The sequence below is a fragment of the Cyprinodon tularosa genome, unplaced genomic scaffold (assembly GCF_016077235.1).
Source record: "Cyprinodon tularosa strain WSP-4 unplaced genomic scaffold, ASM1607723v1 ctg181, whole genome shotgun sequence".
NCBI lineage: Eukaryota > Metazoa > Chordata > Actinopteri > Cyprinodontiformes > Cyprinodontidae > Cyprinodon > Cyprinodon tularosa.
In genome coordinates, this window is record NW_024038614.1 from 583,210 (window position 1) to 608,553 (window position 25,344).

The 25,344-nt window shown below is 38.0% G+C and overlaps 1 gene segment (V, D, J or C); it reads right to left on the bottom strand.

The window, feature by feature from the left end:
* Nucleotides 1–1,491: 1,491 nt before the first annotated feature.
* On the bottom strand, nt 1,492–23,051 carry LOC119781727. The segment is given in 2 exon segments: nt 1,492–1,802; nt 22,977–23,051. Coding segments are annotated over 2 exon segments (381 nt in total).
* Between the last annotated feature and the right edge of the window lie 2,293 nt (nt 23,052–25,344).

Sequence of the window (25,344 nt, forward strand, 5' to 3'; positions counted from 1 at the left end):
ATACTTTCTCTTAACCCTTTAGGTAAGTTTTAATTAATAATAGATATATGTAGAAGTTGCAACTAGAAATGTAAAAAATTACCCAACCTAACTTCAGCCTAGATCGGATAAATAATCAATCAATCAATCAATCAATCTTTATTGTCAACTACAATTTACATTGCAATTGAAATTTTAGTTTCAGTTCAAACCGTTCATCACAATACATTATATACATTCGGCTGTGTGTTTGGGGGGGGGGTGGTACTTTTACCCCAAGCATTTTCTATAGATGCTTAAAAGAATCAGTAGATAAGAACCCAGATTTGTAAGAGGACAAAATGAGAAATGTGTTAGTTGATTTAAAGGAAGACTGACAGGCAGGAACTCTACTTTCTTCTGTATCAATAAACAAAAACAAGAACACAGTAACCAGAAAGGTAATAGGTAAAAGGTAATTATACAACAAACTTTGTAATCTTTGACCAAATAATTCAAAGTGTCTAACAAGGACATGCTCCAAATTCGTATCTTTGAGATGATGATTAAATTTAACTTTGAAATATGTGGATTCTGAACACAAGTCAGCAGTAAAGAGCTGCTGAACCAGAAGTTACATGAGTTATTTTTGAATTAGTGTCAATATGGTGGAGAGAAGTCCATTTTCAAACAAATGATTCATTATTAATTAAATATTGCAAGTTTACTAGATTTTATATTTTATGACTTCATTGTTCTGTTTCTTTGAAGTTTACACAGAGAATGTAACATTGCAATGCTTTCCCTTATAAAACGTCATTTGTGGTCTTAAAGCGCCTCCTTTGGTTGATGAATGATGATCGGCTCAGGTTTAGGTTTTTGTACAGCTCTGCTCCTTGTTTGCACTGATCAAAATCCTAGCTCCTCCAGGAGTGCAGATGTATAAATGTTCCTGAAGACGTTTGACAACTTTTAAACCCTTTTGTCCCGATTCTGGACTTTAAAATATATCTGAGATTGTTTGCTGATATTAGATTTCACTACTCCTGGTGAATGAATGAATGAATGAATGAAAGAAAGAAAGACAGAAAGAAAAAAAACTGTTTTCATTTCCATCAGATACATTTTTTTTAAATCTGTTGATTGAATAATATCAAACTGTTTCATTTTATCTGAAGTGACCTTTTTTTAACAATGTCTTACATGTTGATCATCTATGTTATCTAGAATTATGATAAAACAACAAAGAGAAATGGTTCATATGTGTTAAAGCATTTCCATTACCTCTGTAATGCTCCAACTTTCCTGTTTAACTTTTCTGAATGGTTTTTACAAAGTTATTTTTTTAAAGATTTTGAACCTTAACCTATCTGGAAATTATTTTTTTAATGTTAACTCTCTGAATGCACTAATAACCTCAGAAGCTTCTCCATCTAAATGTGTTTATTGTGATGTTAGGGCTCCCCTAGTGTTGGCTTACTATTAAAACTATTTATTCTCAGGAGTTTTTGTACAGCGTTCCTGCTTTCTGTGTCACTGTGCCTCTCGAGCACAGTAATAATCAGCAGAATCTCCAGCTGTCAGACTGTTCATCTGCAGATTAACCTGATTTCTGCTGTTCTCTCTGGAGATGGTGAAACGGTTTCTGACTGAGTCAGAGTAGTAGATGCTGGCACTGCCACTGCTGATATAAGCAATCCATTCCAGTCCTTTACCAGCTGCCTGTCTGATCCAAGCTACATCAGGAGTGCTACTAAACCCAGAATATTTGCAGGTCAGTCTGTGGGATTCTCCAGGTCTTTTAACCACTGGTTCAGACTCAATCAGTGTTTGACCATCAGTACCTGCAGACAAACCGATCATTAGTTTCTGAAAGAATTTGAATATTTATTTTATTACACATTTATTGAAGAATGAGTTGTTCTTACCAGTCCAGTTCATTGTTAGGAGTAGAAAAGCAATCAAAACCTCATGAGGTCTGATCATTGTAGCAGCCATGTGTCTCTGAATAATCTCCTGTGTGTTTGTCTTTGATTTACTGCAGGTCTTTAAGTCTCTCAGATAAGTAAAGGTAGCAGCAGAACTAATTTTGCATCAACTCCTCCCCTTGGAAAAGACACAGAGCTCATCACATCATTCTGCAACCCCTGGATTTCAGGAATTATTTTAATTATTTTGGAACGTGTTCATGCTTTAAGTTAAATATTCTGCCCTCATTCCAAGCTATAAATATTTAAAACCAATCAAGACAAATTATATGAGAGTCTGTAAGAACTGTGTAAAAGGAGAAAGTTTTAGAAACAATGTTAATATGAAGTTGAAGGGGCTATAAAATAAGGTAATTATTCTTATTGATTCTGGATTATTTGGCCACATTAAGCAACTCAGACATCTGTTAAGTTGAACATTAGAAACCAGCTGAGAAGCTCTATGTAGAAGTGAGTAAATAATGTTTCCTTCTGTTTAACCACAAGTAGAACAGGAGCCTGAAACAACAGGAAATGACAAATATTAACATGAGCTGTTTCTTAGTTTTTGGAGTCCCCTGAAATAGGGTTTTGAGTCTCCTAATATTGTATGTCTATTTTTACAAAAGATCCAACTCATCCCTTTGGAGGTCATGGATTAACGTTCTGCAGTGCACTACTGGATGCTCTGTCGAAATCTTCCTGGAATTCACGTGTACTGGTCAAGGCCAGAGGTTACTCCGACCCGACAAGATGCCCTGTCAAAATCTCTTAAGTTATGACCTGATTGCATGCGAGTTAGCCACTAGAAACCCTTTTTTTTGCCAAGATTCGTACGTGACTTCCAGCATGTAGACATCCTGTCTACATGCTGCATTCGTTGCATTCTCTGTGTTGCTAAGCGAGCATAAGGCCACGAATAAACTTGCATAGGACAGTCGAATTGCTTCTATATTCGGCAAGCCAGCCAGAATTCTACATTCTACACTTTTAGACACAGCAGGCAAACCTGTGGCAAGCCAGGCGATGGGAAGAAGGAGAAGACGATAAGAAAAAGAAAGCAGAGAAAGTGTGGACTGCCGGAAGAACTGCGGTGAACTAGTGAAAGAAAAATGAAATGGCGTGTTCAAAGATGACCCTGCACATTTTGAGTATGTTTGGCTCAACCTGCTGCTGTGAAGCGTGATTCTCCACCATGAACATAATCAAAAATAAATATGGATCCAGGCTCACGAGTGAGCACCTTGATATGTGCTTGAGAATGGCTTTGTCTCCATTCAAAACCAGGTTTAAAAGCCTTGCAGGGAAGCGTAAAGTCCACCTCTCTCATTAAGCCATAAAAAATAAAAAATAAATAATCAAACTGTCAGTTCATGTTTTTCATAAAATATGTGAATCAGGAAATGATCTATATACCAAACTGACTGATTGTTGTTCTCTATTTGATAGAACACTTTAGATTTTAAAATGGAACATTTTTATTTTTTATTTTTAATATATTTTTATTTAAAAATTCAATGTATAACATGGATGCACAAAAACCTGTTTTTATTTCATTGTTAAATTCTGTTTAAAGTAACAGATTATTCTTTACTGGTTGATGATTTTCTTTATTCGGACCCCGCTGTTTTTTTAATCGTTTACCCCTGCACTAGAGGATGCTACTGCTGTTGTTGGTGAAGTTTACAAAAATAATTGCTTTGCTCTGAAGTTAAAGTTTCTCTGATTGGATCTTCCTGTGGTGAATTTTCTGTTAAAGAAGCTCATGGAGCTTTCTAACAAAAAAAAAATGTTTTCCTTTTCATTTTTCGTTTTATTTCTCTGCTGTCAGAGTAAAACAATGACATATTTTCATAAATCATACCATGAGATGCATTTGGACATTCTGATAAAAGTGGAAAAGGTTAATCAGTGAGCTGTGGTAAATGACAGTTAAATGGCAGTATTTCAGATGCAATAAGTGGCCGTGTTGCAGGTGATCTACAAAGATTACAAATGTAAAGAAAGGCAAACTGGTTTAGTGCTCATTGAAATGATCAGGTTGTGTGTGATACTGGCAGGTTGAGACTAACTCAGAACATAGGGGACCTGTCAGCTGATTGCACAATTTATGGCTGTTAAAAACTCAACACAATAATATTGAACCATTAGCAGCAGTGAATATTAAGTGCAGTTAAATATCCTGTAAATGTTTTTGTTTCAGATAGACTGAGAGGATTCAGCAGTTGCAGAGCTACAGAAAATATTGCGTTGTTTAAGATGATCAGAGCTTCTCTTCTTTTGCAGCTCACAGCTTCCAAGCAAGTCTTCATATTTAGAATAAATAATTTGCATAATGATAAAGAATCGTTCAGCATATTTGCATTAAATTAGTTTTCCATCAGCTATATGAAGGGAGAGCATAAATGTAGAATATTAAATGTCATTTAAATAAGAACAAAAAAATAATGACTTTTGTTTGTCCAGTTTTCAATCCGAGTTCCAAAGGCCTCTTTGCCAGTCAGGGTTTCTGACGGGACGATTTGTCTGAGTTTAGATCACATAATGAGGTCAAATTAACTTTGTGATTCTATTAAAATAAAGGATTATGTAATTGCCTAGTTTTACCATATTTTTTGAAATTTTGATGATTTTACTCTTTTGTTTTTCAATGTGGGAATTAAAAAGTATCAGAAGATGACTCCAAAAATTTTTTCTTCAATTCTTCCATAGGCAACCTTTAAACTCAACTCTGACTAGATCTAAATGTTTCTTGTGATGAAGTGCTGTCAGGGCTCCCCCTGTGGTGTCTTCTTGTTAAAACTATTTATCAACTGAGGAGTTTTTGTACAGCGTTTCCGCTTTCTGTGTCACTGTGTCTTCGAGCACAGTAATAAACAGCAGAATCTCCAGCTGTCAGACTGTTCATCTGCAGATAAACCTCATTTCTGCTGTTCTCTCTGGAGATGGTGAAACGGTTTCTGACTGAGTCAGAGTAGTAGATGCTGCCACCACTGCTGATATAAGCAATCCATTCCAGTCCTTTCCCAGCTGCCTGTCTGATCCAGCCTATGCTAGGATCGCTACTAAACCCAGAATATGTGCAGGTCAGTCTGTGAGATTCTCCAGGTCTTCTGCCCACTGGTTCAGACTCAGTCAGTGTTTGACCATCTGTACCTGCAGACAAACCGATCTTTAGTTTCTGAAATAATTTGAATATTTATTGTATTACAAATTTATTGAAGAATCAGTTGTTATTACCTGTCCAGTTCATTGTTAGGAGTAGAAAAGCAATCAGAACCTCATGAAGTCTGATCATTGTAGCAGCCATGTGTCTCTGCTCAGTTTACTGTGTCTTAGACTCTGATTAACAGCAGGTCTGAACTCTTTAACTACCTCAGACGTGTGAAGGTAGAAGTAGAACAAATTTTGCATATACTCCTCCCTCTTGGGAAGACACATACAGTACCTCATTATTCTATTTGATTTGAGGAATTATTTTTTTTATCATTTTGGAACATGTTGATGCTTCAAGATACATATTCTACATTAATTCCAAGCTGAAAAAATTTAAAACCAATCAAGACAAATCCAAACTGTGTCGGAGGTGGAGGCTTTAGAAACTATGCTATTATGGATTTAGGGTGGCAATAAGATAAGGTAGATAATCCATTATTTGGATTCAGTAGTATTTGGTCACGTAAAGCAACTCAGACATCTGTTAGATTAAAATAGCAAACCAGCTGAGAAGCTCTTTATTTCCTCTGTTAAACCCGTATTGACTGGAGCCTGAAAATACAGGAAATTATAAAAAAAAAAATTCTGGGATTTTTTTTTTTAAACCTTCTGAATTTAGGTTTGTAATATTTCTTAAATTTTATGTCTGTTTGTCACAACTGATTACTTTTTAGACTCAAAGAATCCTAATTGATATGTGCTAAACCTCTGTTACATTGTTGTTGTTGTTTTTTATTCTTATTATTATGAATAGATTATTAAATTTGCAATATTAACAAGGGCACACTGATACACAGAATGCTGCAACATGGCAGCTCCCTTGCAGAGATGGGAAGTAACAAAGTACAAATACTTCGTTACTGTACTCAAGTAGATTTTTCTGATATTTTTACTCTACTTTACTACTTATTTTTATGGCGACTTTTTACTTCTACTCCTTAAATTTTTACACAAATATCTGTACTTTCTACTCCTTACATTTTAAAAAATTGGCTCGTTACTTTAGTTTTGAATCATTTCAATGGAGTTACCGTTATTATTTTTCACGTCATCAATACCAAATTCAATCTAATTGGATGGGAATCTACGTTGCATTTGACGCACCACTACAAGATGAATCGACAGATTCGGCAGTATTCATTGGCGGCAAATCATTGCAGCTTGGTGGCGGTGGCGTTAGCATAGTAACATGGACGACGAGATGATTGAAAATGAACACAACGGAGATCTAGTCCTATTGGCAGACATCCATTTAAAATGTAGGCAACGGCATGAAAAAAGTGGTTTCTACTTTTACTTTTATACTTTAAGTAAATTGAAAAGCCTGTACTTTGTTACTTTTACTTGAGTAAAGAAGTTTAATCAGTACTTCCACTTTTACCAGAGTATTTTTTAACACAAGTATCTGTACTATTACTCAAGTACGGAAAGTGAGTACTTTTGCCATCTCTGCTCCCTTGCCAAACAATTATAAATAAGGCTACATTTTTTCTTTTATACCTTTTATATTTTTCTCTTTTGTAATATGGTTATATGTAATATAGTTAGCCAACCAATCAACATTAAATATTACAAATTAACTTCCAAGTTTATGACTTCATTGTAATGTTTCTTTGAGATACACACAGATAATGTGACATTGCAATAATGTCCCTTACAAAACTTTGAATTCATTTGTGGCCTAATAGCACCACCTGTAGTTGATGAATTATAATACACTCAGGTTTAGGTTTTTGTACAGCTCTGCTGCTTGTTTGTGTCACTGTGTCTCTCTGGCACAGTAATAGACAGCAGAGTCTTCAGGCTGCATATTCTGTCCTTTCAGAGTCACTGTTTTACTAGAAGTAACAAAGCTGATGCTGAACTTGTTCTTGAGTGAATCTTTATAGTATGTGCTCCATCCTTCTCCAGCTCTGCCAATCCATTCCAGTCCTTTCCCTGAAGGTTGTCTGATCCAAGCTGTTGGAAGGCTGCTAAGAGAATATGAAACCTGGCAGTCTATGGTCAGATGCTGACCTGACTGCAGAGTTAAAGAAGCTGGCTGTGTCAGCTGTTCAGATTTCACATCTATAGAAACAGAAATATATATCAGAGTGAGAACAGTACAAGGACAATCTGGAGTGATTCTACTGTAAATATTTCTGTCTCAGTTAGACTCACACGATCCAGCAACCAGCAGCAGCAGAGCGACAGAGAACATGTTGGTGTTAAAGATGATCTGATGGGAGTTTCTCTCCTTTTGCTGACAGCATCAGATCAACATTTTTAAAGCAGACTTTTCTGATTTGCATAAACCAGCCCTACCAGAAGCAATGTTTGTAAATACTTTTTTATGTTCATTTTAATTGGAAGGGAGAATTTATACATATATATTGGGTAATCTTATTTATAAGAGAGTCGTATTCCTAAGGATACATATTTATATATCCCCTTACCAATGGTAGGATAAAATGTTTCTGAAGAAGTTTTACCATTTTAAACAATTATTGCAATTCTCACTGCATGAAAAGTGAGATTTTCGTCCCCGTAAACCCCCGTAAACTCCCGCAGATCTGCCTGATTTTCGTCAGTTTCCGACAATTTGCAACCGTGCTTGTCCGCGTTTGTCGTGCCACAAATTGTCGGAAACGTACCATGACGTATGTGGAGAGCGATCAGCTGTACTAATGGCCCTAATTAGCATATGAATGCAGCAAACCCGCGCGGCTGGCCAGGTCTGGCTTGAATAACCTTCTCAGTATTGGCTGAAACCACTATTCTCAAACAAATGAAATCGCTCGTGATTGGCAGCAAAACCACACGTGGCCACGCCAGGCTTTAATTTTCTTACTGAGTATTGGACGGAACCACTTCTTTTTAAACAAGTAAAGTCGCTCGTGATTGGTTGGCATATATATATATTTACATATAAATTTACATATATATATTTATTCATATATATATATATATATATTTATTCATTCATATATTTATTCATTCATATGGTGTGTATTTATGTTATCCTACACTACTACACAATTATTATGCTACCATCAAGGACATGAATGTATTTATACAGGAAATGAACATTTGCCAGGAAGCTGTTTATGCAAAGAAAGAGCTTTATTGAAACACACACAACTATATAGAACGCGTAGCCAAACACATGCGTTTCTAAAAATTAAAACTCCGTGAACGGTCCGTTTGCTTCCTCGGGGTTGGAGGTAACTGGCAGCATTCCCTCCGAGGCAGGTCCGATGTGCAGACGCCTACTGTGCGTGGCCCTGTACTTCGGCATCGCTTCTAACCGGGACTGCAGCTTAACACAGAGTTCAGTGAGATCCGGCCTACGAAATGGCGGCGACCGTACAATCCATCCAGAGACAACGCCGAGGAAGGCGGACTTCCAGAGTTCCACTTCCTCATCTGCTAGCACACTCTGCCTCGCTTTCAGCAGCTGAAAAAAAAAACAATGAATCAGCGCACTGCGTATGGACACAACACATCTATTAATGCACCTGAAAAATAGTCACCAAATAAAGTCTTACCCTCTTTCTTCTGACCCGACTCCGAGCAGATAGCCTCCGCACGCAGCGTGTTGGCTGGCTGCGTATATCTGAAGCTCCTGCGTACCGTCTCAAAATACGTCTTACAGGCAGCTGGAAAACAATTAAATGAGAGTGGTATAAGTAAAAAATCAAACGCAAGTCACAGTAACAAGGAAGGAGAAAACATTAAAACAAGTCACTTACACACAATGTCGTCTTTATCAACATCGTGCAAATCTGGACTTGCTGATATGGCTCCGAGCAAATAGGAGGTCTGTGAAAACAAAATGTAAAGCTATGATCGGTATCCATCCGTACCCATTGCCTTTTACCGCAGAATGAAAGCATATTCTTTAAATCTTACCCTTGCTCCGGTTCATAGCGCCTGCAATTAGTCTCCGAGTTGTTAAGACGGCGTACTGCTTCCTGTGAATCACGAAAAATACACTTTAATAAAGCTTGTTCTTGCAAGGCTACTATTAGCCGCTATTAGCCGTAGCTTAGGCTAGGCTGCTTTTAGCTTAGCAGGCAGTGATCGAACATATATTTACCGCTAGCATCTCTTCTTTGAGTTCGTCTTGTTCGATGCAGCGTCGCCATCGCGTCCAAGAGGAGTTTTACCCCGAAATCCCCCATTCTCCGCTCCAGACCGCCTGCACAAAGCAAAGCATACATCCTCCACTGTGGATCCAGCCGCGCCGCTCTGAGTTTCTTGGAGATCGTACAGAGCATGCGCGAGATGAACCAGAGTTTCCGCGGATCAATAAAAATAATTAAAAAATCATTCTTTTTTTTTTTTTTTTTTTTAAATCAAGGCCTTAATTGGCACTAAAATTATTTAAATATGTTTATCGAAGTATTTATAATTCTTTAATAAAAAATGCTTATAAAAACAATTTCGTCAGATATATTATATCGCTCCAGGCGGAGAAAAAGCTAGAGGATATATATATACGTATATGTGTGTGTGTGTGTTTACATACATACAGGAGTCATGGAACTCTGCTTACAGCTCCTTCATATTTCATGTACACTAATAACTTGTGAACATGGTTCTTGTTGATGGCATTAAAATCATTTCAAATAGCATTAAAATAGCATTAAATTAGAGTCACTCATTCCTGTATGAACCCTGTGAGCGCTTAATTTAATATGACATATTAAAAAAATCCCACCATCATCCAGCATATGTTCAGTTTCTGCCCAAATATATATATATATATATATATATTTTTTTTTTTTTTTTTTTTTTGTAGATTTTTGTAACGGGGATAAGGATAATTCAAAACTGCTTTTTTTTTTTTATGAACTTGTTCACTACTCTCAAACTCAGCATCTCTTTTCATTCCTGTAATAAGAAGTTTCTTTTGAATGGATTTGATTAAAGTTTAAGTCCCTCGGTATAAAATAAATATTTTGATGGAGATGAGAAATCTGCTTCCTCGTTGGTGAATAACCAATAGTTTGGATCCAATCATTTAAATAAACGGTGTTATTTTTTTTTTTTTTATATATATATATATAAGAATTGTGCTATAATTTCTAGTCACCGATCTGTTGCTGCTATATTTTAATTTGACGAACCGGAATTTGTCGATGTTCTTTTTCCTGTTTGGTGCGATTGCAATTGCGGATCTTGACCTGGCCGGACCTTATGACCACAGTGTACCAATCTTCTGATGGCTACTTCCAACAGGATAATGCGCCATGTTATAAAGTGAATCATCTCAGACTAATTTCTTGAAACTTTTCCACTTAAGTAATTGTGAATTGAGCATATTGACAGACAACATTTTATTTTTTATCTTAAATGCAATTTTTTTTTTATAATTACTGCTCTAAATGTATTGCTCTGTCAGCTAAAGATCTGTTTTGGTCTCTATACTTTAATTAAATAAATCAATTCAAGCTAAAATGTAAGAGGCTATACTGAGCCTGATCTCTTTGTATTCTTACCTTTCAGAAAAATGTCACTTGGTGTAAAACCCCCCCTGCAACCCTGATTTGCATTTGTATAGCTCACAGCATGTTCATTTACATGTTAAAGCCTCCCCTAGAATTCCATGGGGGGGAGGCATGGGGGGAACACTGCCTAACAAAGTCCACGTCAATTTCTGACAATTTACGGGAGTTTTCGGCGAAGCCTGCAAATTGTCGTAAACTGCCGCTAACCTGAAGTTCCACGACAATCTACAGTGCCGTATATTGACGAAAATCCCACTTTTCATGCAGTGTCTGGAGTTTCAGATATATCATTGTTCGTACATTTTTGCCACATATTTCTCGTCCTTCAGTTTATAATGTCACAGTTAGAGGATGCATTGAGGAGAAATTAGTAGCACTGTTATATTACAGCAAGATATTGGATTCAAATTTCAGATTAAGTTTCTGAGTGGAGTTTGCATCTTCTCCCTGTTGTTCTGAATGCTCCAGTTTTCCTCTACAGTCAACAAAGAAGAGTGTGTCTCTAGATTGCCCGTATGGATAGATATGTGTGCATTGTTTCCATGAGATGAACTGGCACTGGCAACAAGCCCAAAATGTTCCCAATCCTCCTTCCAAAGACGGCTTTGAGGTCGGCACCAGCCCTATGCAATGAAGCACGGTCAATCATGTATAGAGATTGATGGATTAATAGATGATCTCAGACACACTGACCTGTTACAGATCTCTATGAACAGGGTTACTTCTTACAGAACAAACCAGTCAACTCTGAGCCATTCTAGGGAATCAATTAAAAGACAAAATATCTATAATTATTTTAAGCAGGAGAACAAAAGAACAACTGTGTTCATCATTTTTTAGTTGCTTAAAGGGATAGTTCGGTATTTTTGACATGAATCTGTATGGCATCCCCATCACCAGTGGCATGCAATCACACTGACTTACCCCTGGCAGCGTCCTGTGAGCAGAGTTCTCGTCCAGTTTTGGTCATGCCGAAAGTAGTCCGGCAGGTTTGCTAGACCCAGCGAAATAAAACGTTTCTCTTTCCAAAACATTATGTGTTCAAAAGAGTGATATTTTTGCATCCCAAAAACGTTGTAGTGGAAAAAGTCACACGTCGTTATCACTTGGTCCTATTTTCTCTCTGTTCGTATCAGTGCGCGCCGTCATTCAGACAGCTAGGGCCTACTAACCTGACAACAGCCAGATGCATGTCTCCCTCCGCCCAGCTAGGAGCTAGGCGGAGGGAGACATGCATCTGGCTGTTGTTGAGCTCGCTGTCTGAATGACGGCGCACACTGATACAAACAGAGAGAAAATAGGACCAAGTGATAACGACGTGTGACTTTTTCCACTACAACGTTTTTGGGATGCAAAAATATCACTCTTTTGAACACATAATGTTTTGGGAAGAGAAACGTTTTATTTCGCTGGGTCTAGCAAACCTGCCGGACTACTTTCGGCTTGACCAAAACTGGACGAGAACTCTGCTCACAGGACGCTGCCAGGGGTAAGTCAGTGTGATTGCATGACACTGGTGATGGGGATGCCATACAGATTCATGTCAAAAATACCGAACTATCCCTTTAACCTTATTTCAACCAACTTTAAAAGCTTTGAATAATAACAATCCATGATCCCTTTCTAGATATAGCTCCCCAAACAAATGAGATGATTCTGTGTTCTTTCAAAGTGTCGACACTGAAACAAGATTGTGATTCATTTTTTTCTGTTAAAAAGACAAAAGTTATGTGTGATGTGGGTAAAACCATATAAAAAGGACTATAAAAACAGGAGTAAAATAGTAACAGTTTATTCCAGATCAGGTCGTTACAGGACAGAGAAAAATGCTTAGAGCTTGCACAGCTGTGGTCTCAAAAATCACGTCTGCGAGCGTCCGGCAAAGTTTGAGCCCTGAACGTCATCTCCTGCTTCTTATACCTTCTGAGTCTGTGTTGCATCATGTGGATGCTTAGCTGTCCGTATCAGCAACTGACACGCCATCCATGTCTTGAACTCCATGCAGCTTGCTTCTATACTTCAGGGTTACAGATACAGATAGCTCTCCTATCAGACCGGCTCCAAGATGTGCCCATATCCTGTGTTTTCTTAAAGACACGATGGCTGTCCCGATTAGATGACCTCCGTACACACCGTGACATCCATAATGTGAAGGAAGGCCTTCTGCTCTGTCTAATCTGACTAACAAAATAACAATGCACATGATGTATAAATAATAAAACCATTGTATAGAAGTTTACAAATATAATTCCCTTGCTCTTACAAAAGTTAAAGTTTCTCTGATTGGATCTTCCTATGTCGATTTCTCTGTTTAAGAAGCACATGGAGAAGCTTATTTCTAACAAGCTTCTAATGTTTTTCCTTTTCATTCTTTGTTTTATTTTTCTACTATCAGTGTAAAACAATGGCATATTTTTATAAATCATATCATAATATGCATTTGGACATTCTGATAAATGTGGAAAAGGTTAATCAATGAGCTGGGATTCAGCAGTTACAAAGCTACAGAAAAGCTACAGAAAATAAAGTGTTGTTTAAGATGATTATAGCTTCTGTTCTTTTGCAGCTAACAGCTTCCCAGCAAGTCGTCATATTTAGATTAATTCATTTGCATAATGATAAAGAATCATTCAGCATATTTGCATTTATTTAGTTTTCCGTCAGTTATAATGAAGGGACAGCATAAACGTAGAATATTAAATGTCATTTAAATAAGAACAAAAAAATAATGACTTTTGTTTGTCCAGTTTTCAACCCGGGTTCCAAAGGCCTCTTTGCCAGTCAGGGTTTCTGACAGGACGATTTGTCTGAGTTTAGATCACATAATGAGATCAAATTAACTTTGTGATTCTATTAAAATAAAGGATTATATAATTGCCAAGTTTAATCCAATCCACTTTATTTATATAGCACGATTTCAATAAACAAGGTTTCCAAAGTGCTGCACAAAAACGATAAAATAACTAAAATAAATAAAGGTAAATAAAATAAAATAAAACCACTGCCCGCACAGGATAAAAATATGCATGTGTATACATAAAATCAACATGTGTATACATAAAATCAACACTCTAAATGGTGTCAAAAGCCAAAGAAAAGAGGTGGGTTTTAAGAAAAGTTTTAAAATGAGACAGAGAGGTGGCCTTAAAAAAAGACAAAAGATGTCATTAAAAACTCTTAAAAGCGCGGATTCTGTGCTGTGCAATGTTTTAAAACCAGATTGGAAAATCTCAAGAACATTTTGTTCATTTAAAAAGTCCATGAGCTAGGAATAAACAATCTTCTCTAAGATTTTTGAGAAGAAAGGTAACTTAGAGATAGGCTTAAAATTTTACAGAACAGTAGGATCCAGCCCAGTTTTTTTTTTTTTTTTATAAAGGCTGTGTGTTGTTCTTCGTTTCTATAAGAGACGAGGCGTGTATGCTTGTTCTGTATATTTATTTAGAACTTCACAGAACCATCCAGTAGCAAGCTACATCCCGAACCGCAGCCCGCTCTGACCTCCAACCCGTGACGCCATGCCCTGTTGCATGCTGGGTATTGGAGTTCAAGAGCTTTCCAGCTCATAACATCACATCCCTTCTCCTATAAGAAATAATATTTAACCTATAAGAAAAAACTATTTTCTGTAAACAACTTTTCACTTTAAACCATTTTTTTTTTATTTTTTTTTACAAACGTTATCAAGTGCCTCTATGCATCCAAACACTAACTTGAAACAGTATCAACATTAACTTCTATCATTCCAACATTTCAGCTGTTCCTTTTCCTGCAAATATGACACAAACATAAAGTCTTTAAAGTAAGTTGCACTACCAAAGCAAGCCCTCAGCAACTCTCAATTAACCTCTTAGGAGGGTGAATCTGTCTCTTAGGCCTAGCCAGCCTTTCAGGAGTTGCTGATGTAGACACATGGGAAGGTGTCACATCCGCAGGTGATGCAGATGCTGCCGTCAGTCCACTGCTAACCAACCCTCCTGATTCTGCTGGGTCCTGCTGGTCCATCTCCTGAGCTGCCATGTCAGTTCCAGTCGTCTGTAGTTGAAGATCTGTGCGATTCCTCCTTAGAGACGTTCCATTCTCCACTTGAATCCTGAAGGAGCGTGGTGCAACTTCCTCCTCCACCCGCCCTTTTTTTCTCCAGGTGCCAGTAGAGATGTCCCTGAGACGCACCGTATCTCCAAGCTTCAGTATTGGAAGATGTTTTGCCATCCGATCATGCAGCTTTTTTTGTTTTGCTTTTTGTTCCTCCTTCAGCTGTGTAACTTTGTGCGCACCTTTGGGTGTCAGCAGGTCTTCATTCACCGGAAGGTTGGAACGAATGCGTCGACCAATTAGCATTTGTGCTGGTGATAGTCCGTTCTGAAGAGGTGCACTTCTGTAGATCAGCAGGCTTTTTTGAAAGTCGTTTCTGTCCTGTGCTTTTTTCATCATGTTTTTTATTATTTTCACTGAACCCTCAGCCAAGCCATTAGACCTTGGGTAGTTTGGACTCGATGTTTTGTGCTGAAAACCCCATTCTTCAGCAAAGGCCTCAAACTCACAGCTGGTAAATTGGGGCCCATTGTCTGAAAAAAGTTCACATGGAATGCCGTGTCTGGCAAAGACAGTCTTTAGGAAGCTGATAACTGCCTTGCTTGACGTTGACTGCAGCGCTCCGACTTCTGGGTAGTTGGAAAAGTAGTCAGTGACCAGGATGTAACTTTTTCCATCACAGTCAAACAGGTCAGTACCCACCTTGTAGTAAGGTCTGTGGGGCACCGGATGAGTCATCAACGGCTCTGCTTGTTGTTTTGGCCTGTGTATGCGGCAAAGATCACATGATGCTGTTGTCTGGCTGATATCATGGTTGATTCTCGGCCAATACATTACTTCTCTTGCCCGACGTTTACACTTGACCTCTCCCAGATGACCTTCGTGTATCTTTTGGAGCATTTGCTTCCGTAGAGAGGATGGAATTACGAATTTGCTCCCCTTCATCACTATGTCGTCCACCACAGTGAGCTCTGCTCTGCAGTTCCAGTAGTCTTGTACTGTTATGGGGCAATCCTTTCTGTTTTCTGGCCATCCTTTCTGAATTGTGATCTTGAGTTCTTTCAGTACTTCATCTGCACTAGTCTCTCTCCGTATTTGCTCTGTTCTGTCACCCGTTATTGGCAACGACGACACGACCATGTCCACGTATGCTTGAATCTCTGCACTCTTTTCGCTGTCTGCACTTTCCTCCTTATCCACTGCCCTGGACAAGGTGTCGGCGGTGTACATGTATTTACCCTGCGTGTATAACATGTGCACGTCGTACTTATGTAGCCTGATAAGCATTCGCTGTATCCGTAACGGACAGTCGTTCAGCGGCTTAGACATGATGGACACCAAAGGTTTGTGGTCAGTTTCCATGTTGTTGATTGCCGATGTTTTTCTTGGGTCAGGCTTAACTCCCTCTTTACTGACAACGTCTCCCATAAATGTAAGCGTTTTAACTCCAAACTCACATTTGTCTTTGTTAAGCTTCAGATTCACTTCTCTTGTTTTGTCAAGAACTTGTCTCAGCCTTTCGTCATGTTCTGCACGAGTAGACCCCCAGACTATGATGTCATCCATCATTGTTTCTACCCCTGGTATGTGCTCAAAAATCATGTGAATAGTCTTATGGTAGACTTCAGGTGCTGATAGGATACCATACGGCAGACGAAGAAACCTGTACCTGCCCTCAGGTGTGTTGAACGTGCACAGCCTTGAGCTCTCCTCATCTAGCCTTAGCTGCCAGAAACCTGATGAAGCATCCAGTTTACTGAACCATTTAGCTCCAGCAAACTGTGCCATGATTTCTTCTCTGGTTGGTAACATAAAATGTTCTCTTTTGATTGCTTTGTTTAAATCTCTTGGATCCAGGCAAGTTCTCAAAGCACCTGTTTTCTTTTGCACAACGACCAGCGAGCTTACCCATTCAGTTGGCTCATCTATTTTCTTGATGACTCCCAGTTTTTCCATGCGCACCAGTTCTTCTTTCAGTTTGTTCCGGAGTGCAAACGGGATCTTCCTGCACGGATGTACAACAGGAGACACGCTTTTATCCACACATATTTTATGTTCTCCAGGTAAACATCCAAGTCCCTCAAAACAGTCTTTATATTCCTCCATGAGTGAGTCATGGTCATTCACAGTACCTGGCGACGTCACTACAAACACTCTTTTGACGAGATTGAGCTTTGTACATGTCTTTAGTCCTAGGATTGGTTGCACATTTGCATCCACAATTAGCAGCTGCGCCTGTATCTGCTGACCTTTGTGTTGAAAGGTTGCGATGCACCCACCTTTAACAGGTATGCGTTCTCCAGTGTATCCTGTCACTTTTGTTTTTATGGGATGAATTTTGGTTTTTACAATCATAATTTTATAATCCTCCCATGATAACAGGTTTACATGTGCACCTGTGTCTAACTTGAATGGTATAACTGTCTCATTTACTTTGATTGGCATTATCCATTCCTCTTTTTCTGTTGCACATGCTTGTACCACATCCACTATGAACTCACTATCATCCTCGTCTTCTTCATTAACTGCGTGAACCTTCTTCTTTGCGGCAGCTTTGCAACATCTTGCATAATGATTGCTTTTCCCACAGTTGTTACAGGATTTTCCATATGCTGGACAAGATTTTGGTTTGTGAGTGCCTGCACATTTACCACGTTTAAATTCTGCAGATTTCTCTTTCTGTTTGGTAAATGTCTTTTTTCTCATCTGCTCTTTATGCACTGCATGCACTGTTGTTTCATCTCTCCGTAGCTCTTTTGCTTGTGCTCGTGTAGTTTCTGCTGCCCTACACATAGTGACACACTTATCTAATGTGTGGGGGATTGTATTTGAGTCAATGAGTCAATGCAATCAACTGGTTTTCCTTAGATAGAAAACTCTGTATCAATTTGACTGTATGATCTGGTTGAACTGTAAAGTGCCTTGAGATGACATGTGTTGTGAATTTGGCGCTATATAAATAAACTGAATTGAATTGAATTGAATTAATGTTAGTCCAGTTTCTCTGAGCAGTCTTTCTCTAAGTGCATTATCCACAGTGCCACAAACAATCCTGTCTCTCACTAACGAGTCCCTCAGATTGCCAAATTCACATGTTTTACTTAATGTGTGAAGCTCTGCTAAGTACTGATCAAAAGGAAGTCCATGTTTCTGGTTATGAGTGAAAAACTTGTACCTCTCAAATGTCACGTTCTGCTTAGGCACAAAATATTCTTCAAACTTTTCCATTAGCTGTGCTAACGTGATATTAGCTTCGTCCAGCTGGAAACTGTTATATATGTCCAAAGCATCTTCTCCCATCACATGCAAAAGTATGTTGGCTTTTAGCTTCTCATCATCAGCTCCTGCACCGCTTGCTGTTAGATATATGTTAAATCTTTGCTTGAAACGTTTCCAGTTATCAGCAAGATTACCAGTCAATTGCATAGCAGTGGGTGGACTTAGCTTATCCATGACGTCGGGGTATCGAGACTTCCACCACCCTCTCTCTGCGGTAGCTGTCCTCCAATTCAGGTACTAGATCCTCTTTTTTTTTTTTTTTTTCTTCAGTCCGTACCTCTTCCCCTTGCTTCACTTCCACTGCTTGCAGCCACTACACGCCTTCGTGGAGAAGAAGAAAAAAAAAAGAAAAACTGCCGCAGCCTGTTGCGCTGCGAGCTTTTGCTCTCTTTTTCTTTTTATCTTTCTACCGTGTGGCTCTCCCGTGGCAAATCTTCATTCCGTGACTGCCAACGGCCACTTCTGACACCATGTGTTGTTCTTCGTTTCTATAAGAGACGAGGCATGTATGCTTGTTCTGTATATTTATTTAGAACTTCACAGAACCATCCAGTAGCAAGCTACATCCCGAACCGCAGCCCGCTCTGACCTCCAACCCGTGACGCCATGCCCTGTTGCATGCTGGGTATTGGAGTTCAAGAGCTTTCCAGCTCATAACATCACAGGCTGCACAACTGCATGTTTAAGATTTACAGGGACTACTCCACAGGACAGACTGCTATTAATAACTGAGAGACACGATGGCCCAATAGTGGGAAAAATCTCCTTAAAAAATCGGGGCGGGACAGTATCATCTGGAGACCCTGAAGGCTTCAAGTGACCCACAATCTCCTGCACAAAAGGCAGGGTCACAGGCTCAAACATGTCAAACACAGCAGAGCAGATCAGTTTAAATATATAAATGTGGATGATTTTACTCTTTTGTTTTTCAGTGTGGAAATTAAAAAGTATCAGAAGATGAGTCAAAAAGTTATTTCTTCAATTCTTCCATAGACAACCTTTAAACTCAACTCTGACTAAATCTAAATGTTTCTTGTGATGAAGTGGTGTCAGGGCTCCCCCTGTGGTGTCTTCTTGTTAAAACTATTTATCCACCGAGGAGTTTTTGAACAGTGTTCCTGCTCTCTGTGTCACTGTGTCTCTCGAGCACAGTAATAAACAGCAGAATCTCCAGCTGTCAGACTGTTCATCTGCAGATAAACCTGATTTCTGCTGTTCTCTCTGGAGATGGTGAAACGGTTTCTGACTGAGTCAGAGTAGTAGGTGCTTCTGCTGTCGTAGTAGATCCAAGCAGACATGTTCACAAGTCATTTTTTGCAAGTCCAAGTCAAGTCTCAAGTCTTGAGAGCTCAAGTCCAAGTCAAGTCTCAAGTGTTGAGAGCTCAAGTCCAAGTCAAGTCTCAAGTCTTGAGAAGGCCTGTCGCAATAATCAATTAATCGCACAAAAAATTCTAATCACTTGATTCATTTAAAAAAGTGCAATAATTTTCGTGCTTGCTTGTTTCTCCTTGTGTTTTCATCTCCGTCACTGAGACGGTATAGCTTAAAGGTCGCTATTATATCTATGGAATGATCATTATCTTGAATTGCTAAATGAAAAAAACAATAAAAAAAAAGCACACGCAAAAATTTTTTCCAGATAAATTTTGCATTTTCTTACAGTATTTACCTGACATTTGTGGTTACAACTTTTTCTAGTTTTAGCAGTAAATGTCTGCTCTTTTATTGAAAATGAGGACTGTGGGGGAAAAAAAACAATCACAATCCTGCCTTCCACGTACTGTTGCGTCAGTGACGTCAGTGTTGCGCAGGGAAAAATATGATTTATGGTTTTCTTTCATTTTAATGTTAGTTTTATGCTTTGCATGTTTGGACAGGAAGATATGATTTGTTTTTCTTTGTATTTTCTTCTTGAGCTTTGCATGTTTTGATGTTTCTTTTTTATATGATTGTTTTCCTTTATTTTAGACTTTTTAATTTTTCCTGTATGTTGGGTTGTTTTGGTTTGTTTTTCCCTTGTGACAATCCATGCGCACTGGACTGAAGTAGTTGTCTGAGGAGGCGGAGTGCATTAATTGCGCTGCGTAATGCTGCGCTCAGGTGTGAACAAGGGCTGATTAAAGCCGACATAAAAGGAGTCTGAAGGAAAGGAGGAGGAGAACGGAATCTGCAGGTGACAGAGATGGACGCGCTGCCGGGGGTGAGGCAGGCGGGATCCGTGCGCACAGATGGCCCAGTAAGGAGTATTAGGGCAGAGGAGGAAACTCGCCTGTAAGTAGCGCTCCCCCTCGCTTAAAGCATAAACAGGAATATATCTTCCGACGGGGTTTTGGCGCGTGGATGCTGGATGCGCGTGGATGCTGGCGTTCTCCTTGCTTCTCTTTTTAGCTAGATCGGTCTGGAAAGGGGTTTTGCACGCCAGGGAGTGGAACAGTGCTGGAGCGCCGCAGAGTCAGCTGCACTGTTAAAAAAGTAAATGGCAATTGTTGTTCTAACACACAATTGTATTGTAATCCGACTCAGAAATATAAATTTGACATCTAACAAATAAATACACGTTTGCCCAACTCAAATTCTCAGAAGTTGGTTTAACAAGGAGTTTTAAATCGCCTATACAAGATTTTTTGAGTTCCCTCAACTGTAAACTCATGGGCATGCGCACTGCTTATGTTCATGGACACGCCCACTACGGTACGGGGTTTCCTATCCCTTTCTTCAAGGGCACAGCCTTTTTCCCTCGTGTTTGAGAAGATTGGCGGACATTGTGATTTTATGCATCTGGAGAACCACGGAGGAACGACCCTGGGACCTTACCAGTTTTCCCGGTGAGTGCTGCAAAGTACAGACAGTTAGCGGTTAGCTCCGTGAGTTAGCATTCCCTTGTGGTGTATTGCCACCGAGTTGAAGCATGAGTTCACATGTTTTTCACGTTCTGATGAAAGGAAAAGCAGCGCACGTGCGCGTTTATAATGCGCGTGTGCGCGTGCGTGTTTATGCCGCGCATGTGCGGGTGAGTGTTTATGCATAGAGAAAAGAGTGTGCCTGTTATTTTCATTGTACAAATGAAAAGAGACATTAAGTTGAGTGTAATAACTTATTAAATTTCTAAATTGTTTTATGTAGTGCAGTGTTGTTGCACTCAGGCACAGAATATTACAAGACTACATTATTTTACTTTCTTAATCCGATGTGGGTATTTACTGTTATTTACATTATTTACATGTGGATTTTTTGCTTTCATGATTTTATTTGCTTTACAAGAAAAACAGTGACATTAACATTTTATATGTTAACCCTGTAATGCAGCAGTTAATTCGTAATGAGTTAGAAAAGTTACATTACACACTGAAATTTATCATACTTGGAGAGATATAAACTGTACAGTTAAGAACAAGAAGTGAATGGATTTAACTAAGCTCTGTTGTACTATGCATGCTGGGTTTTTTGGATACCCTGGATTCTGGATTCTCTCCTTAAATGGAGATGGCGAGCCAACCGTGTGAACATCTGGATTTGGACTGAAGAGAAGGATTTGGACTGAAGAGGACTTTCTTTTTTTGCATTCATCGTCCTGTCGGAGTGGTAGGACTAAAAAGAAAAACTCAGAGATAAAAAGGGAAAACCTTTTTCTTTTTCCGTTGGGAAACAAGACATTTTATTTCATTTTATTTTTTTTAAAAGGGTGCACCCAATTTAAAGAGACTACAATTGAAAAAAACAAACTGAAGGCCGTCCAAATTTGTAAAACTGTTATTTTTTCATATATGTTAATACACTTACTTCACAAAAAATTACCTGTGTGTTTTCAACTTACTAAAATGGTGTCTTACTGTTTTTTCCCTCATCATCACTCTTACGAATCTAGAACATTCTGGTCCAGTGTCAGGTTACTTTGATCTGTGCAGTTAAGATTATGTTGTTGAACATGGTTTTATACTGTATCTATTGATGCAATGTTTGGCTTGAAGCAATAAAAATGTTGTATTAACATAATTTTTTGTGTGTTGAATGATTGGTAGTGAAGACGATTGGTAGGACTAAAAAAACTGAGTTGATAGAACTCAACTTGCAGATAACACTACAAAATCTGAGTTTGTAGAACTCAAAATCTATATGTCAAACTCATAAAACAAAGTTGATAGAACTCAGAACTTAAAGGTGAAACTCAAAAACCTAAGTTGGTAGAACTCAAAATTTCTATGTAACACTCCAAAAACCTAAGTTGGCAGAACTCAAAAATCTTTGTAAACTCAACCACAGTGAATTTAAGTAAGGAAAACTCAAAAAACCAAATGCATCACGTTGCCTAGAAAATGTAAGTTCTGTCAACTTCTATTTTTTTTTCAGTGTGTGGATCAGCCAGTGGGTGCTGCAGGCTGATCACTCGCACCAGAAGCAGCATAACAAGCGGAGCCCAACTTGATTTTTAAGGAAAACTCTTGAATTTTAGGTTTTATCAGGAGAAGAAAAGGACTGTTTTATTATGCCACTTTTGCTGTGGCTTTTTGTATAAATAAAACACTTGAACTTGAGTGCTTCACGGTTTGGGTCTTTGAGTTTTCTTCTGTGTGCGGGTAAGGCGAGCGGCGATCAGTCAAGTTAGTAAAACAAAAAACACTTGAATAAGTTTTTACACTGGAATAAAATATTTTTCACAAGTCGGAAATCACGAGTCTCAGTCGAGTCTGAAGTCCTTTAAATGAAAGTCTAAGTCGAGTCTGAAGTAATTAAATATGCGACTTAAGTGCGACTCGAGTACGAGTCACAGACTCGAGTCCCCATCTCTGGATCCAAGCAATCCATTCCAGTCCTTTACCAGCTGCCTGTCTGATCCAAGCTACATGAGGAGTGCTACTAAACCCAGAATATTTGCAGGTCAGTCTGTGGGATTCTCCAGGTCTTTTAATCACTGGTTGAGACTCAGTCAGTGTTTGACCATCAGTACCTACAAACAAACAGACTGTTAGTTTATGAAACAATTTGATAATATATTCTATTACACATTTGCTGAAGAATCCATTGTTCTTACCTGTCCAGTTCACTGTTAGGATTAGAAAAGCAATCAAAACCTCATGAGGTCTGATCATTGTAGCAGCCATGTGTCTCTGAATTGTCTCCTGTGTGTTTGTCTTTGATTTACTGCAGGTCTTTAAGTCTCTTAGATAAGTAAAGGTAGCAGCAGAACTAATTTTGCATCAACTCCTCCCCTTGGAAAAGACACAGAGCTCATCACATCATTCTGCAACCCCTGGATTTCAGGAATTATTTTAATCATTTTGGAACGTGTTCATGCTTTAAGTTAAATATTCTGCCCTCATTCCAAGCTAAACATTTAAAACCAATCAAGACAAATTATATGAGAGTCTGTAAGAACTTTGTAAAAGGAGAAAGTTTTAGAAACAATGCTAATATGAAGTTGAAGGGGCAATAAAATAAGATAATTCTTCTTATTGATTCTGGATTATTTGGCCACATAAAGCAACTCAGACATCTGTTAAGTTGAAAATAACAAACCAGCTGAGAAGCTCTATGTAGAAGAGAGTAAATAATGTTTCCTTCTGTTAAACCACAAGTAGAACAGGAGCCTGAAACAACAGGAAATGACAAATATTAACATGAGCTGTTTCTTTGTTTTTTGAGTCCACTGAAATAGGGTTTTTAATTTCTTAATATTGTATGTCTATTTTTAAAAAGAACATCCAACTCATCCCTTTGGAGAATGTTAGAGAGAACATTTTGATCAAAATTAAGAAACTTTTTTGAAAAACATTTCTCAAGCTCATTGTAGAAATGAGGAAACAACATCTTGAATTAAATCGTGAAAATCCAATTAATATGAGCTATTACTTTGTTTCAGGACCCATTATGGTTTTTGCATTTGTGAATAGATGATAAATCGGGTATAAAAAGTGATATAACATGTTGTGTTTTTTTTTCTATGAGTTTTATACCAACATAGCAATGAAAAACTTTGCATAGTTTGTATTTTTCTAATTTACCAAGTCAAACATCCATCATTTTCAGGAGCCCTTCCTCTGTTGAGTTTCTATAACATGTATTTGAAGCAGTACTTGTTTGTATCACTGTGGTCTTTCCTGTCTTAGAGATATTCTTTATCAATCATATAAAGGCTTTTTAAGGGTTAAAATATATCTTTGTTTCCTCAATTATAAAACCTTTTCCCTCTTTTATTGTAATGCTATAAGGTATAACTTTTATATGTTGTATTTATTCTCCCTAAAATGTAAAATTAGCTGAAACAGACATATTTCTGTTAGGATGAAGACCATCATCTTTAGTGACATAAAATATAAGATTAAATTACCTAATGTTTGTTAAAGCTGGAGGAAAGAGTTTTGAATGAAGAGATAACGGGCAGCTTATGGAGACAATTTTTCTTTACTGAAAGAAAAATTAGACACTTGATAATTTCATATTCTGTCAGATAATACACAGTCAAGTAACATGCTGCTTTAATATTAACATGTTTGAGAAAAAGTAAATATCTGTGTAGTACAAATCTCCAGTCCTTTAGCTCCTAATCGTTTACAGTTCTCATGTTTCAGACTTTTCAATCCAAGTTTGGCTGTAGCTGTCATTATATCTCACAATCAACCGCTGACCTGGAAAACCTTCACAAACAGGAGATTGTGAATTTGAGCTGTTTATGAAATAGCATGTTTATTACTCTTTTACTGCCACAAATAAAATGAGTAAAAGGCTTCTTTCAGACATTTTTGTTCTTTCTTAGTAAAGATCTTTCTTCCTGTTTGCTTTGTTTAACACATTAATCTAGTAAGTTAGAGTTTGAAAAGCAAATCAACAATGGCAACATCAAAAAGATCTGTTTAATGTACATCCACGTCTTTGTCAGACAGTATGCTTTCACTTCACCCTGTTTATTTCCTTTGATTTCAACTTCCAATCCATTTATTCTCACAATCATTACACTTCTACCTCTAAGCCCATCAGTCAATAATTTATTGACTGATGGGTCATTGTAGAGATTAAACCCAGACTACACTGATGGTAGTCCGTTAAGTCCATTGAGTTCAGCAGGGAGATTTAAATCATGTAAGTCAAACTGTTCTTTTCTGAGCAAAACTGGTTTACTTTGCAAAAATATATATTGTAAAGTGAGGGTGTGGTTAGATTTTACTGTTACTTGTTTTATATTATTGTTTTTAGAAATCTTGTTGACTTTTATGTATGCCCTTGACATAAGCTAAATGTTTCCTATAAACCTCTAAGTACATTTCAAAATTTGGTAAATACTAAATATTATTCTAATACAATATTTAAGTTCCAAATATATTTAATACAGATTTATGTCTTTCCAAATCAATCTTATTGAATGTCATTATAAAGCGTCTTTTCTGGTGGTTTGGAACAACTGT